Below are 16599 nucleotides of genomic sequence, written 5' to 3' on the forward strand. Positions count from 1 at the left end.
CCCTCAGTACCCCGATGGTTTTGTATAGAGGTCCAGGAAAAACAAGATACATTCAAAAGAATAAACAAATTACGAAAAGAAAATCAATAAAAATCATCAGAAAATTAAAAACTCACAGTCACAGGTCAAGAATCAACTTCAAAAGCGGAGGAAAAGAAAACACTAAAAACTGAAAAACAACGCCCCCTATAATAATGCGCAGTAAAAGTTTAAAAATGATATGAAAAGGTCAGGAGAAGGAGATACGTAGATAAATTAATAGAATGCTTAACTGGGGCTGCTCAGTTAAGACTAGAATTGCGCCCTGTTAAAAGAAAAATTTAAAAACCATCAATCATTTTTTTAATTAAAAAATTAACATTACAAAAATTAAATGATTTTCCTTTTAATTTCGCGTTTTTTAAAAGCGCGTTTTTTTCAAAGAAGTTTTATCCTTTTGATCTTAATTATTTGTGTTTTCTTTCAGTTTGTTATAACAAATTTCCTTATATATAATATTGAAACTGATTTGTTATACGCCTGCACCCAATGTTTTGCGATTTTTTTTGCTTCTTAACCAATTTTGGAGCATTTTTATTGGCACTGCTTACGTCACATAATTTCATGATTATTATTTTTTTTTTTTTAAATTGGATTTGATTTAAATCAGATTTTCTATTTTTTTATATTTACCTGCCAAAACATGTGGTAAAAAATATTAATATCACTTATATTGTTTAAAAACAATAATATAGCTGAAATAGTACATTTTTCTAACTAAAATGTTTCAAAAATTATTATTTTTATTACTTAGAACTAATCACTGAATAAATAAAATCACAGTTACTTTTGTTCAAGCTAAAGATCCTAAAATTTTTAAGACAGTGCAGCAATCAGTCAACAAGATATCCAATGAAGTATAAATTAATTTATACTTCATAAATCGAAATACATTGTTGAAAAAAAAAATATTATAAGTTATTTTGGGCAGGACAAGTCTTCTTCAGTATTCATAAATACTTACAACATATTTAATATGTTTTAAAAGCATTGAAGTATTCAAATAAAATAAAACTAAATGAGTACAGAAGAAATATATTTACCACTAACAAATTATTTTTCATACAGCTAAAAAAAAAATTATAATATAACAAATTAATGTCTCTAATCCATTCAGAGTCTGTAATTTTATTTATTTATTAGTATACTTAGAAACATAATAATTTACTTTTTCTTTGGTTAAAACCTACATTATCAATAAAATCTGCCTTTAAAAAAATTTAAATCCCAAAGAATATACTTATAAAAAATTTTTGACTTAAATGATTTGCATAAAAAAATTTTTTTTAAATAATGATTTTCTTTAAAATCACAGTTGATTTACATAATTTAAAAAAAAAACAATTAAGTGGTTTAAATAGAAATTTTAATCATGATTTAAATTATACCAACTATGTCACAAACTGCTAAAAACAGAATTAAATATTGCAACCCTATTAATTTCTAAGTTCACTTGCATTATAGCCTTTTTATAACACAAAACATACATTTCATAAATAAAAAATGAAAGATCTATATCACATGCAGACAACAATGTTGTTACCAGTATGCTGCAAATTTCATCAAAAATATAGCAATATATACACACAAACTATTATTTAATGACCTTAAACACATAAAAAATATATATAAATAAATACATAGGATTCATTTATAAAATATGAATCCTATTTTGTTTAAAAAAAAAAAACCTTAAAATTATACTATTCTTTAGATCGTTTTAGCTGATGCATAGCAATAAGAAAATGATACCATAGTCACATTAAATATTTTTACATACAATAATTTACTTCTTAACACAACACAAAGTCAACATTCACAGGCTCTATTTAAAACAACACACTAAACATAAAAGTCTTGCACCCAGCAGACATATTAAGGTTCAATGCACATTTCAAAAATAATTTAAACATTCTTAATTTATCCCAGGAGGGTAGAAGAGATTGAAAAAAAACATCTGGTTAATTCTTCAACTTTAAAAAAATAAAAAACATCAGAGTAGTGGATTTCTGCACAATTTTACACCGAACAATCACTTAAATTTAAAAATAAACATGGATAAAAGCTTTGATGAAAATCCAGAACTAACTAAAACAACCGGGCAAATCTTTAACCTTGAAAAAAAAACATCAGTGTAGTGAATTCCAAGCAAATTAGGAACTGGGCAATCGCACTTAAAGAAAAAAAAAAAACATTAAAGGTAAAAAGTCAATACCCTTGCTCTTTCCTCATCTTCGCTGACACTACACAATATCCTGGTAAAAACACTTTTCCCGGTAAAAACCCAATCCCAGAAAGCATCTTTGTAATAACTTTTTAAATATTAAAAATTAAGACACTTTTCATTTTCACAAATCTCTATCAGGAAGGAATTTGAGATTCTTTAAAGCATTTCAATGATTTGCAGATCTAGAACTTATCAACTCAAGTGCATGAGATTTTAAAATCGAATGAAAAATTTTCCTCCGTGCTCAAGTGGCAACTTCCCACCCAGCCACATCCTGGACTACCTCAAGATTATTGTATAGTAGGACTGTACAATCTTTTTTATTGAAGGGCCACTTGCACAGCAGGTTGAATAAAGAAGGGTCAGCATATATTTAGTCATGTTGATGGCAAATATGATTAAAAAAAATTATGTTCTAAGCATTAAATTTTTCTTTTCAAAAATTTAGCAATATATTTTCAGAAAATTTTATATTTTTAATTATTAGAATTAATTCAAAAATTATTCTAAATTTTTTCTTCCTTTTTATCAGTAATTGATTAATCAGAATATATATATATCCAGATTAATATATAATAATATATAATAATAATACATAAATATTGTCCATCAAAAAGGTTTTCTAAACCTGTGTGAAATGAGCTGACTATCAGGCCACCCCTGACTATATACTAGATTGTCTGGGGCTTTCAAGACAAGATCATTTCACAAACCCAATTCTAGTATTAGACTTTCCAACAGTGACAGATTTCATAGCTATGAATCTCATTTAACTATGAAGATATGCAACAATATATAAATATTAAGGGGTGGTAATTTCTAAAAATACTGCAATGCTTATATAATGAAAGAGTAAAAAACATACATAAATATTTCAACTAAAGAAAATTTATAGTGTTTAAACAAAAATTAAATCAAAACCTAATAAGATTCAATAATGCCAAAATAGCCAAAATAAGATTAAATTAAAATCACTTTCTTGAAGTACTAAAGATTTTATGAATTTTAAATATGAAAAGTTTTCTTCGTTTTTTCCTAATAAAAACCCCCTAAGCTACAAAGAATTTAAAACAACATAAATTTTAAACAGTAAGCAATTTAAAAATTTGCATTTTCTTCAAGTTTTTGAATTTTACAGATTGCAATGACACTGTATTAAAATATCAGGATTCTAAATATCACGCACAAATGCACGACAAAAAAAAAAAAAAAAAAAAATATGCACAAATAAATAACAATCAAAAAGTGATTATTTAAATATGCGATTAGAAACTCTCATGATCTAATAACATGGTGGTTAAATTAAGGAAATCATTAAAATCATGTAGAATAAATCATCACATGTGCAAAAAAGACCAACTTATATTTACAATGAAATCAGTATGAATAAAGTGCATCAATAAATAATTATTTAAACGTGTGATTTAAAATTTCACGTCATAATAAAAATCAGAATTTTTAAAAGCATGTTGGAATGCATCGCCAAAAAAAATTATTGAAAAATAAGTGGATTTAAGATGAAATCTTGAAAAACAAAGCGTATCAAAAAGTGTCAAATGCGCAATTTGAAACTCGCATGTGGTAATAATATATTGTAACAAAAATACGAGATTTTCAAAATCACAGGGTCAAGTATAACAATATCTGACTTTGAAAGAAGAAAAGAAATAATTTAGATATACCATGAAATCGTCACAAATAAACCATGTTAAAAAAGAGATAAATTAAATGCGTGATTTACAACTCACAAGTCGTAATATCATAATAAATGAATCAGAATTTTAAAAACCACAAGGAAATTAGTAGTTTTAAATGCCAAAAAACAATCAAAAGTGACTTGGATTTACAATGAAATCGGCAAAAATAAAGAGAGTCGAAAAATGATTACTAAATTCGAGCATCATAATATCGTATTAAAAATATTGAAATTTTTAAAACTATGCGAAATTTCATAGAAATAACCATTGAAAAGAATGATAAACGTCATGGATTTACAATAGATCCAGTGCGAGTTGAGCGCTTAAAAAAGTGATGACCTCAATCATTTGAGTCAAAATTTTCCATGTATCATTTTTTTATTATTAAAAAAAAGGCGTGTTCAGAAGCATCCGCAAGCCACATATCCAGAGTCAGTGGGTCGCATATGGCCCACGGACTGCAGATTGTGCCCCACCCCCTACTAAATATGGCCTATTTCTAAAAACGTCAATGGTTGTCTCAAATTTAATGAAACATTAGTACAGTTTCAAAGATCTTCTTTACAACTAATCTAAATCATGGAGATAAGACCTACCATCACCCAAAACTGTTGGCTTTTCTTAATGGTGAGCCATTTCCAGAATTAGAGTAACTGGATGCTGGCTATACTTGACCTAACATTCATAAGTAACTATTGTAAACATGCAGCAGTTAGGAAAAGGACAGATTATCAACAAAACAAGTGTTATTTCATAGGCCAATGTAGCGTTCAAAACACAGCCTTAAAACAATCAGCAAGGCATGGTAAGAGACAAATCAAACTGTTCATAAACAGTAATGATAGAGGCCTGCAGTCCGATTTTGAGTGACAAGGAATATGTACGAATGTACAAAAGATTTATCACATACATTACACGGATAAGGTTTTTCTCCAACAGGAAGAAAGGAGTGATCATTAATCATTTCAATAGGATTTCCATTAAAAAAATTTATTACAAACATTACACATGTAAGGTATTTTTGCTATATGAAAAAGATATATTTTCTAACACAAGCTGCCTAAATAAGATATTTCTCCAGAATGTGCAAGATAGGATTTAATTAAGCAAATTTTAAGTGAGTAGGTGTTATCATACACTGCATGAATAAGGTTACTAACCAGTATGAATGAGATAGTGTTTTTAAAACAGATTTCTGAGCAAAAGATTTATCATACACACTACATAAGAAAGATTTCACCATGTATAAGATAGTCTCTAGTTTAATTGGTTTTCTGTCTGAATGTTTAATCCCGAACTGCATGAAAGAATATTTTCTCTAGTATGAATAAGAGAGTGTTGATTTAATTCATATTTCCTTGTAAAAGATTTATTACACAAACTACATGAAAATGGTTTCTCTCCAGAATGCTGAAGAAAATGTGAATTTAGATGAGCTCTTTGTTTGAATGCTTTACCACACACATTGCATAAATAAGGTTTATCTCCATTGTGCACAAGATAATGTTGATTTAAACCAGTTTTCCTTGCGAATGCTTTATTACACACACTGCACATATAAGGCTTCTCCCCAGTATGAACACTAGAGTGTTTCTTTAAAGCAGATTTCTGAACAAAAGATTTATCACACAATCCACATGGATAAAGTTTCTCTCCCGAATGAAGAAGAAAATGTGCGTTTAGATGAACTTTTTGACTGAATGTTTTATTACACACACTGCATATATAAGGTTTCTCCCCAGTATGAACTAGAGAGTGTCTATTTAAATGAGTTTTCCTTGCAAATGCCTTATCACACACACCACACATGTAATGTTTTTCACCAGTATGAACAATAAAGTGTCTATTCAAACCTGTTTTCCGAACAAACGATTTATTACACACACTACACGAATAAGGCTTCTCCCCAGTATGTAAAAGATAGTGCTTTTTTAAATCAAATCTCTGTGAGAATGCTTTATCACACACACTGCAAGAATATGGTTTTTCTCCAGTATGAACTCGAGAGTGTTTATTTAAACTAGATGTGCTCACAAAGGATTTACCACATATACCGCATGAAAGAGGTTTCTCTCCAGTATGAACAAGAGGTTTTTCTTCGGTATGAACAAGAGGTTTCTCTTCCGTATGAACAAGAGGTTTTTCTTCGGTATGAACAAAAGGTTTTTCTTCGGTATGAACAAGAGGTTTCTCTTCGGTATGAACAAAAGGTTGTTCATTCAAATAATTTTTAAAGAAAAATTTTTCATCACTTTCATTGAATAAATAAGGTTTCTCTTCAGAGTGGGGATCATAAACTTCATTTAAAAATTCTTTAGATGTGAGAGAATTATCACACATAATGCAAGTATAAAGTTGCCAGCAGTATAAACACCAAAGAGTTTATATAAACTATATTTCCATATGAATGTCTGAAAGGTATACTGTATGAATAAAAGTTAAGTTAAACTACTTTTCCGGGTGAATGATTTGTCAGATCTGCTTCTTGAATAAACTCTCCAGCATAAACAATCTACTGTTCGTTCAAATTTTATTTCCGTGCATATTTATACAAAATGCACTGACAGAAAAAATCTTCCCTACAGTAAAGATGAGAGTGTTTATTAGATGGGATTTTTTGTTCAATATTTTTTACATACACAGTACGAATAAAGCTTCATCAAAGCTTAAAGATGATCATGTATGCTTAAACCCTTTTTTTCTTTCTTAAGAAAAGCATGAATGTTCTTGCTTAATTAAATAACATACTTCAATATGTTAGTTTTATTATTTATTTTGTAAGGAGTCTGTGAGAGTATTAGTAGACACAGTCAGCAATTTCACAGACAAGTTTTAATGTATTTTTTAGCATGGACAGTTAGTGGTCGCATTCATTGCAGCAATCGGATTTTCAACATAACAATGAAATTACATTATCTTTGTTTACATAGAACATAACTTTGATGATAAAACTCTAAAGAAAATTCTAATAGTTATTTATAGCCTATTTCTGCTCACTAATAGACCTATAAAAAATTTCTACTTTAGGCGTCTTTAGCCGGGGGGCATTTGCAACAGCTGTTCACAGAAATCGCTATAAAAAAAAAAGCATAGAAACAACCACCAATGGGTGTTGGGTAAAACCGATCTTCGAGATTAATCCATTCGAATCAGTAATCCAAACTGTATTTATTTCAATGCAAGTTTTTCGAATCATGTGATACAAATCACAAGCTGATTTGAATGCATTGATTCAGCTATCAATTTCATGATAATATTATTATTATAACTATTTTTAACATATCATAAAAATAGCAATAGTTGTTGTTGTAGTTCATTTACGTCGCACTAGAGCTGCACAATGGGCTATTGGCGACGGTCTGGGAAACATCCCTGAGGATGATCCGAAGACATGCCATCAGAATTTTGATCCTCTGCAGTGGGGATGGCACCCCCGCCTCGGTAGCCCGACGACCTGCACGCGAAGTCGAGCACTTTACGGTAGAACAGATTAACGTGTACCAATACCGCACACCCTCGGTCCCTACACAGACTGATCCAAGTGGTCACCCACCCGCACACTGACTGCAGCCAATGATGTTTGACTTCGGTGATCTGTAGCACTACATTATTCAGTTATATCAATACCCGTAAAAAATTATACTATAATAGTAAATATAAAAAAAAAGACGAAATTATATTAATTTTATGAACCAGGCCCTAAACATTTGAAATATTTTTGTGCTATTTTAAATACGAAGATTGACACAAATGACGATGAAAATTTAAATTAAGATTTTTAAGATAAGCTTTTTTTTTCATTCAAATTTCTAAAAAAAGAAAGTATACCAATTTTTAATTCATATTTTCAGTTTGTTCTTTTTTAAAACATATGATGATTACATTTGCATTAATATGAAATGTAAATAATATGACCACATTGATGTTAAGAAATTAATATAACTTGAATGAATTATAATGGAGAATACTAAAACAATTAGGGTTCAGCAAAACAAAACAAAAAACATATGAAAACTCAATATAACTTAAAAACGTAAATTTTATAATCAATAAATCGCTTTCGCGTTTCTATCAATTGAATATTACAATCGAGATTTTGACTTTTTTCAGACTGGCAGGGGGATTCAAGTATCTACCGACAATACCTAATGACATACAAAATTTTGACATATTCTTGAATCGCAAATTTGTTGTCCAAGAAATTTTATCGTCAATCAAAATTTTGACCACTCTCTAGCTAAATCTGATAAATTTGAAGAATTTTAATATTTTCTTGAATCGCGATATATTATTGTCCAAGGAATTTTATCGACAATCAAAATTTTTACCACTTTCTTACCAAATCTGAAGAAGACTTCAGTTCTGATGGTTAATAAAAAGCGGTTCCAATCATTTTCTGAGGGCAGGAAGCAGAATTTATTACATTATTGCTAAAGGAAATTTATCAATTGAAATTTCTGCAACATTCCATTTAGCTGGTGTGCTCAAATTTAATTGGAGTTTAATGCTGGATGGCAATATGAATTTCAATCGTTACCTGACAAAGTTCTTTTAAATTGAGAAATAGAAAAATCGTCAAGCGATATTTTAATCAATTTCCAAATATAGTTAAATTATTGAAAATTCAGTTATAGTTTTGCTTCTAAAATACAAGTTAGAATTTTTTCCAGATCACTGAAAGCTAAATCTAATAATTCTGAATATTAGCTACGTATGAAAATATTTATTCCTATCAATTATAAGTGACAAACCAGTATATCAGTAAATAAATAAAAAAGGGCTAATAATATTTACAGGTTTTTTCCTAAAGCCAACTATGTTAAAATCTCAAAATACTTAAATTTTTTTTATTTAAAATGGTTGCTGGTTGCCGGAGGTTAATAAATGAAATTAGCAAGTTGTTATTTTTTGAACGTTATTACCCATTTTCGCTTGCGTTGTTTATTGAAGTAAATATGAGTAATAACAGCACAAAAATCTGAAGAAAAAAAATTCTTCTTAAATTCCCATTTCAAAAAGTAAACAAATACTATCAAAGTGCAAATCGTAAGCAATCAAACATCTACTGTGGGATTTCAGTGTTGCATTTGGATTGAAGGCGACGACTTTTTTTACTACCTTGCTCGTTAACATTTGGTTTCATTGTGTGAATTACGCAAAGCTCCACCTTTTGTGTGCTGTCTATTAAGGGGTTCAAATTTAACATGCTGGAAAAGCCACATTCATTTGTAATCTTAACTAGAGCTTTTCTCAATATTCAAATTTTTATTTAAAAGTTTATGCAATTTTAAGTGCTTTTATTGTGAATTTTTCTTGCTTGTCTCGCTGTGCATCACATTTTGTTTTGCTGTGCAAAAACTATAAAAACTCACTACAAATCTTTTGAATATACAAATGTTCAGGGAGTACGATAGAATAAAAAGCTAATTGAAATTAGATTATTAGTTTGAGAAATAGCAACTGTTAAACTTGTAATAAAAAAAAAACCCATATTAGTGATCTACAGGAAAGGCCACTTTCATACATGAACTGATCGCAAATTTTTTTTCTACGATGTAATTTGTTTGAAAGTTACTGCAATTTTTAAGTACTTTTGCTATGCTTTTTTTTCCCAATTTTTTTTTGTTTTGCCTTAAATAACATCTATTCATTGTTGCAGAAATATTTCTCTCTGAGATCTTTAGTTTATGACTTGCTTTCAAAAGTAACAAAAATAAGCATTTGTATTATAAAAAAATAGAAGAATATTAGATTTTGTGAGATATAAATCTTCACATTTGTATCCAAATTTTTAAAATGTATTAAAGCACCAATGTAAATAAACTGTTTCCAATTAGAACTGTTATATTAAATAAGGTAATTATTATTCATTGTTAACAAAGAAAAAATAATTTTCATTTATTGCTTGTGTTTGTGTCTTAATTTCTGTATTCCTAAGTTTACTTTTTTTCTTCAAGTATAGTTGATTATTTTTCAAATCTAGGAATACGTTCATTTTGCTACGAATTCAATGTTATCAAAATCTGTCTACAGCAAATTATAAATCTTATAAACAGAATTATCTTTCTTTTTATTGACTATATATAAAAAACAATGATGACTGACAAGCAACCCTGGGGTTTGGTGACAGGAACGAATAGAGGAAGATGCTCTACTCTTAATATTAAAAACAAAACAAAGTTCAATGATAATGACATATTTTTAATAACCTTTACCAGACAATTATTCTAAAATGCGAGATTACTATGATTTTGTTTATTTAAAATTTCAGTATCTCATAACATCTTTTTTTAGGATTTTTGTCTTCTCAAAGAAAATAAATAAGGAGTTTTAACTATTAGCGACATTGAAGTGAGGTGTCTGACCACTGAGCAAGTTTACATACTTAAATTATACTTGTGAGAAAGATTTATATTAAACATTGCATAAATAAATTATCTCTTCTTGTATGAAGAAATTAATATTTTTAGAAAAAATTTTTGGCTTGTGAAAACAAGAAAGAAATTTATTTTGGTAAGAGTAAACATCAATAGAATAGAAGAATAAATAAACAAAAGGAGGTTATGGACACAGGCAGGATATGTGAGAAGAGTGTCAAGAGGGAAATTTACTTCCCTGATAGCAAGAAAAAATTAAAAAGGACTAAAATGAATGGCAAAAACAAATTAAAGTAAATTTTAATAAAGCACAATTTAATGAATTGTATAAAATCACAAACTGAGGGACAGTGAGAAACAGGCTGAATACCTAATGATGTGAAAAACTTAAGTATCTAAGCTTGACATATGCGAAATATTTGCAACGCACACTATGTGAATCATATTTCTCTGCAATATGAACAAGAAAGTGGTTATATAAATCATACTTCTGTATTAAAGATTATACACAATACAAAAATAAGTTTTTCTCCTATATTATGCAGATAAGCTTTTAAGATTAGTTAAACCTAGTTTTTGTCTGAATGTTTTATCACAAACTGAATTAAAAAAGGCTTAGCAAGTACAGTACGTTTACATTTATACATTAGTGAGAATGCCTTATAACCCACATTACATCAATAAGATTTCTCTCAAATATATGAAAAAAATTTTTTTTTTTTATAACAGATTTCTGAGTAAAAATTAAGCTTAATAAGCTTTAAATTGAAGCCTCAAGCCTAGTAGCACAAACACTCCAGCAAAGTAGCATGCGCTGCAGATTATTGCAGACAGAGAAAAATTGCTGGGTGAAAAAATTGAGGACAAGAAAATATGAAAAAAAGATTTTTTTATCTTAATGAAAAATAAAGAAAAGTTTTCCGTTATTTTAAAAATATGGTACGTAAAATTGAAAATATTAATTTTTCAGGTAATTGTTTTATCTGCTCGTAAAATACTAGCAGATAATATGGTATAGACATTGATTTGAATAAACTTTAAATAAGCACAAATCAAAAGACCATAAATTTCAATTCTGATAATTTATTTCTTTAAAATTAAGTGGTTTCATTTTATTAATATCAATTACAATTTTTTTTAATTTTTTTATTTAAGATTTCTTAATTGGGCATCTGTTTTTTCTCCTTGAGAAAGCTCAAGTATCATTGCATAAGACTCGCATTAAATTTAAACATAAAGTTTTTGGGTATAATCATATTACATATACTTCTACACGTTAACAAATAAATGTTCGCAAATTTTGTTACATTAAGCTCAATTTTTAGAATAATCTCTGTTTAAATGTGTTGAGAATCGCAAACAAATTTGAATTATTTAAGACAGTGACGCAGAGTGACTCTGAAAATTTTGTTACTGGGCCCTCAAAAAGAAAGAGAAAAGAATAAAGAAAACAGTTTCAAAGAAAATTGTTCTAAATGAATTTAGTGTGTTTCGAAGCTCTTTCACCAAGGGAAATGAAAAAGACAGGGTTTAAATGTCTTACACTTCAGACAAAATTACCATTTCACTATAAATAAATTACTTGGGCTTCAGACTGGAGGACAGTGAATTTTAATTTTTTATACATTATAAAATTTTTTCAAAATTGCCAATTTGACAAAATTTTTACATTTAAATGAAAATTAATGAATAATTCTCTGTTTTTTAAATTTTTATATAAGTTTTGCATAATGCAGCATTGAAGTAACATTTAAAATAATAGATGCCAAACACTTTTTATCTTCATAAAAATGTGGCTGTTCTTAATGTTGATGTTTTGTGCCTGTTTCAGAATAAGTATAAAAGGCATTAGCTGGAGATCGGCTAAACTTGAGTAAGAACAAGAGTCATAATTTAAATCAGATTTCCATTATAAGGATTTATTACATACACTACATCAATAAAGTTTTTCTCCAGTATGTGAACAAAAAGGGTTTCACTTAAAAAAAAGTTTTTATAGAGAAAGTTTTTTATACACATAAGATTTCTTTTTAATATAAACAAAATATTATTTATTTAAAACAGATATCAAAGCAAAAAATTTATCACACACACATACAGATGAATAAGATTTTTCATTGCATGAAATACTCTCTATCAGTTTGCTGTGAAAAAGTTTTGTCATGATATGCACAAAATAGTGTCTATCAGTTTTCCGGGAGAAAGTTTTATTACTAGTTGAATCAATGAAGTTTTTTTGAGCTATGAACATAAGAATGCCTGGTTAAACTAGATTTCCTCGTGAAAGATTTATCACACAATTTACATGCATAGGGTTTTATTCCTGAATGAAAAAGATAATGTTCCTTCAAGTGAGCTTTTTTACTGTATGCTTTATCACACACACTGCATAAATAAGGTTTCTCCCCGGTATGAACACGAGCATGATCATTTAAACCAGATTTTCTTGTATAAGATTTATTACATAAGCTACATGAATGAGGTTTCTCTCCAGTATGAACAAGAGAATGCTTATTTAAATCAGATTTCTGTGAGAATGTTCTATTACACACACTGCATGAATGTGGTTTTTCGCCCGTATGAACACGGGAGTGTTTAATCAAACTAGATTTTCTTGCAAAAGACTTATCACATACACTACATGAATGAGGTTTCTCTCCAGTATGAACAAGATGATGTAGCGTCAAATCGTATCTCTTCATAAAAGGTTTATTACACAAACTACACAAATAAGGTTTTTCCTCAGTATGTACATTATATTGTCCATTTAAATTAGTTGTTACGGAGAATTTTTCATCATCTACATTAGATGAGTAAGGCTTCTCTTCAGTTTTAACAGCATAATGTTCATTTAAACATTTTTTAGACGTGAGAGATTTCTTCCTCATTTTGCAAAAATAAAACTTTACAACAGTAAAAACAAAATATTGTTTATTTAAGCTATATTTCCATGTGAATGCTTTTTACATGAACTGCATAAATAAAATAGTGCTCATTTAAACTATTTTTCCAAGTGAATGTTATAGTTAACATCAGCAAGAAGAAGAGTTTATTGAAGAGATTTTTCATTCAAGGTCTTATAACATACGGAAAGCAGCATGATACGGGCATATTCCAAACAGGATGAGGATTATGTATGCTTAAACCCTTTATTTTTCCTTATAAACAGCACGAATACATTTGTTTATTTAAATAACAGGCTTCAATATGTGAATGTTATTATATACTTTGCAAGTTACTATACATCATTAGACACTGTCGACAACACCGTATACGGTTATTTAATTATTTATTTTTTAGTATTGACACTTTGTTATTGTATTGATTTCAGCAATCGAGGCAGCAATATAATCAAATCTGTCAATTGTATATGATTACATTAGAGATTACTTACGGATTAATTTCCCTTCTAAAGTTATACAAAGGCTATTTCTGCTTACGGACAGAATCGTCATTAGGAATCGATTGAAATCGTCTTTAGCCGAGAGGTTTTTGTAATACCATCAATTTAAAATAGATGACACTTTACATAAATAACACAGGATTCGCGATCGCAACGAACTATAGGGGGCGTTGTTGTATGAGACTAATACCTGCGATTTCTATATGAACAGTCATTCATTTACTCTAGAGACGTCTTTAATGTAGCGTGTAGCATTGCAACATTCCTTCTTTATCGTGGCTAATTAAATTTAAAAAAGAAAAATGTTTAATATCCTTTCTTATGCAAACAAAATGGTATCTCTTTTTTTTAGAGAAGGAACATCCAAAACACATCGGGAAAATATTTGCACATAAACAGAAAAAAATATGTATATTCTTATAAGAGTTAAAACCTAATAACCGAGAAATAGTTTTACTAAATTTAATGATATAACATGAAAGGCCTATTTAAACTTTACATTCCATAGTTTTAAGAATCATATTACTTCAAAAATTAAAATGAACAAAAAGTATACATAAGCCTCATAATTTTAGGAAATTTAATTTAGCAAAAAAAGTTTTTTGACAACAATTTTTATCAAAAAATTTCAAGTTTCAATAAAAATCATTATTTAGAAACTAAAAAACGTAAAATAAAGAATGCTTACGATACAAAGCAAGAAAGAAAAAACCAATTCTAAAAATTCCTTACATTAAAATAAACAACTTTCGTGTTTTTTCTTTTTTGATTCATAATCGGACGCAGAAAACCATTCTATAGAAAACTATCATCAAATAAGATAAAAACTACTTAAAAGTAAAAATTTTTATTTTATAAAAATTAACACTTACCCAGGGGCGGATCTACTTAAGGGCTTTTTGGGCTGCAGCCCAGGGCCCCGTGGAAACAAAGGGCCCCAGTCCCCACTGAAAACAATAGGTGATATTTTGAATTAAAAAAAATATCTAATATTAAAAAAATAATAATATAAGGTTGGCAACCTTGAGATCAATCATCCCATGCATGTGCGCGTCTATCGAATGGAACGGGGAATTACCCGTCGCTTGTTTTCGGTCAGTGTATTTTTTCGCGTCTATTACGGGGGACTTCCGCAGAGCCGCTTAGCTCCCGCTGTAGTTTTTTTTCCCGCACTTCTGTTCTCGTCGTCAAAGTGACAAACTTGTTTAGTTTATTAATAACTGTCTTGACTACCAGAAACCCTCTGATCCCACTGGAAACTACATTGGTGTTCAGCAAGAGGACGGTAATACCAAGGCGGAAAGAAATTTAGAGAATATTGAGTTTGAGTTTGAGAAATATGTTGACGTGGGCTTGTGGCCAGAATTGCTAAATAATGATTTTATTCTCACATGAACTGACTGACTTTTAAAATAAAGATCCGAAAAATATATATTCAGCTTCAATAAAGAAATACAAGGAACAAAACAGAACATTTTCAAATAGGTATTTCATTAAGAAAATGAAAAATGGTCAATCACTGGAAAGATTTTGGTTATGTTATTCAACCAGGGTTGGTACTGTTTTTTGTTTGACTTGCAAACTTTTTTCTAAATTCCCTTCTCAATACACAACCGGATTTTCTGATTGGAAACACATAGGAACTTGTTTAGAAAATCATGAAAATTCTAATGAACGTAAGAAATCAATGTTAGTGTGGTTGACACGTGAAGGCAACAAGTTAATTGTATCATTAAAAGACTTCGTGAACAACATAAGGCACCAATCAGATCAGAAGCTAAAGGAATACGAAGAGAAAGCCAAAAAATTAAGTACTAGTGTGGGAATAGACTACAATGACATAAACAAGAGAAGCATTACTCCAAAATTTTCAGATAAGTCTACAGATAAATTCTCAGTATACGGCGCAGAAAAATTTAAAAGAGACACGCTAAAGGTTGCGTTGGATAAGCTGACTATGGATTTAAACAAAAGGAGCTAAGTCTATGAGATGTATAGTAAGAAATTCAAATATTTAATGGATTTGCAAGACAAAAATATGGAAAACATTGATCTGGAAAGTGTACGTGATATTGTTGATTATTATCCAGATGACGTAGACGAGCATTTAGTGAATGTGTGCATTCGGTTAAAATCTTATTTAGTTCAATCTAAGCCAGAGTCTTACATTTCTTGCAGTGAAATTTTTATGCTAATTTATGAAACGAAATTTGTTGATGTTTTCCCAAATTGCTACACTATCTTAAGGATTTTTTTAACTTTGCTAATCACTACCTGTGAAGCTGAGCGCTCTTTCTCCAGGATGTCATATATAGAAAACAAATATAGGACAACAATGTCGAACCATCGACTAAATCATTAATCAGTTCTTTCTATAAATGAATCTGAATAGCAATAGCCTGTAATGAGGTTGTCAATGGAATGCTAATGAAAGGTAAGTTATTTGTAGTTAAAATCGCAACACCACCATGTGGTCGGTTGCGATCATCGCAGTCGTTACGGAAACACGAGTAATTACGCAAGTGAAACTTGTCTGATGATTTTAAAAGTGTTTCTTGAAATAAAATACACGTAGGTTGATATCGAGAGACTATCTCTCTGACATCAGTTGATTTATTGCGAATGCCACGACAGTTCCACGAAATAAGCGTAAATGCCATTATGTTGTGGATTGTGAGATTTGCATGATCTCTTGATTAGCCGGAGGACAATCTAAAATGCTTTCTTCGTCTTCAGAGAGATAAATGGACACTTCATAGTCCTCTTCAAGATTTTGTAAAACTCCAGAAGCTGAATTGGCATACTGGAGGTACTTCGGATCTTTTTTCTTTTTCGTTTGTCCAGGACGTTGACGTA

General features: G+C 29.4%; 2 protein-coding genes across 2 annotated transcripts; both read right to left on the reverse strand.

Moving 5' to 3' along the window:
* Nucleotides 1-1388: 1388 nt before the first annotated feature.
* On the reverse strand, nucleotides 1389-6989 carry LOC107456225 (zinc finger protein 888). Its single transcript, XM_043045933.2, has one exon. The coding sequence runs from the start codon at nucleotides 6301-6303 to the stop codon at nucleotides 5221-5223; it is 1083 nt and encodes a 360-aa protein (XP_042901867.2). The 5' UTR covers nucleotides 6304-6989; the 3' UTR covers nucleotides 1389-5220.
* A 5573-nt stretch (nucleotides 6990-12562) lies between these two features.
* Nucleotides 12563-13228, reverse strand: LOC139425428 (zinc finger protein 271-like). The gene has a single exon (XM_071180308.1). The coding sequence runs from the start codon at nucleotides 13226-13228 to the stop codon at nucleotides 12563-12565; it is 666 nt and encodes a 221-aa protein (XP_071036409.1).
* Between the last annotated feature and the right edge of the window lie 3371 nt (nucleotides 13229-16599).

This window comes from Parasteatoda tepidariorum, chromosome 4 (genome assembly GCF_043381705.1).
Source record: "Parasteatoda tepidariorum isolate YZ-2023 chromosome 4, CAS_Ptep_4.0, whole genome shotgun sequence".
NCBI classification, from domain to species: Eukaryota; Metazoa; Arthropoda; class Arachnida; order Araneae; family Theridiidae; genus Parasteatoda; species Parasteatoda tepidariorum.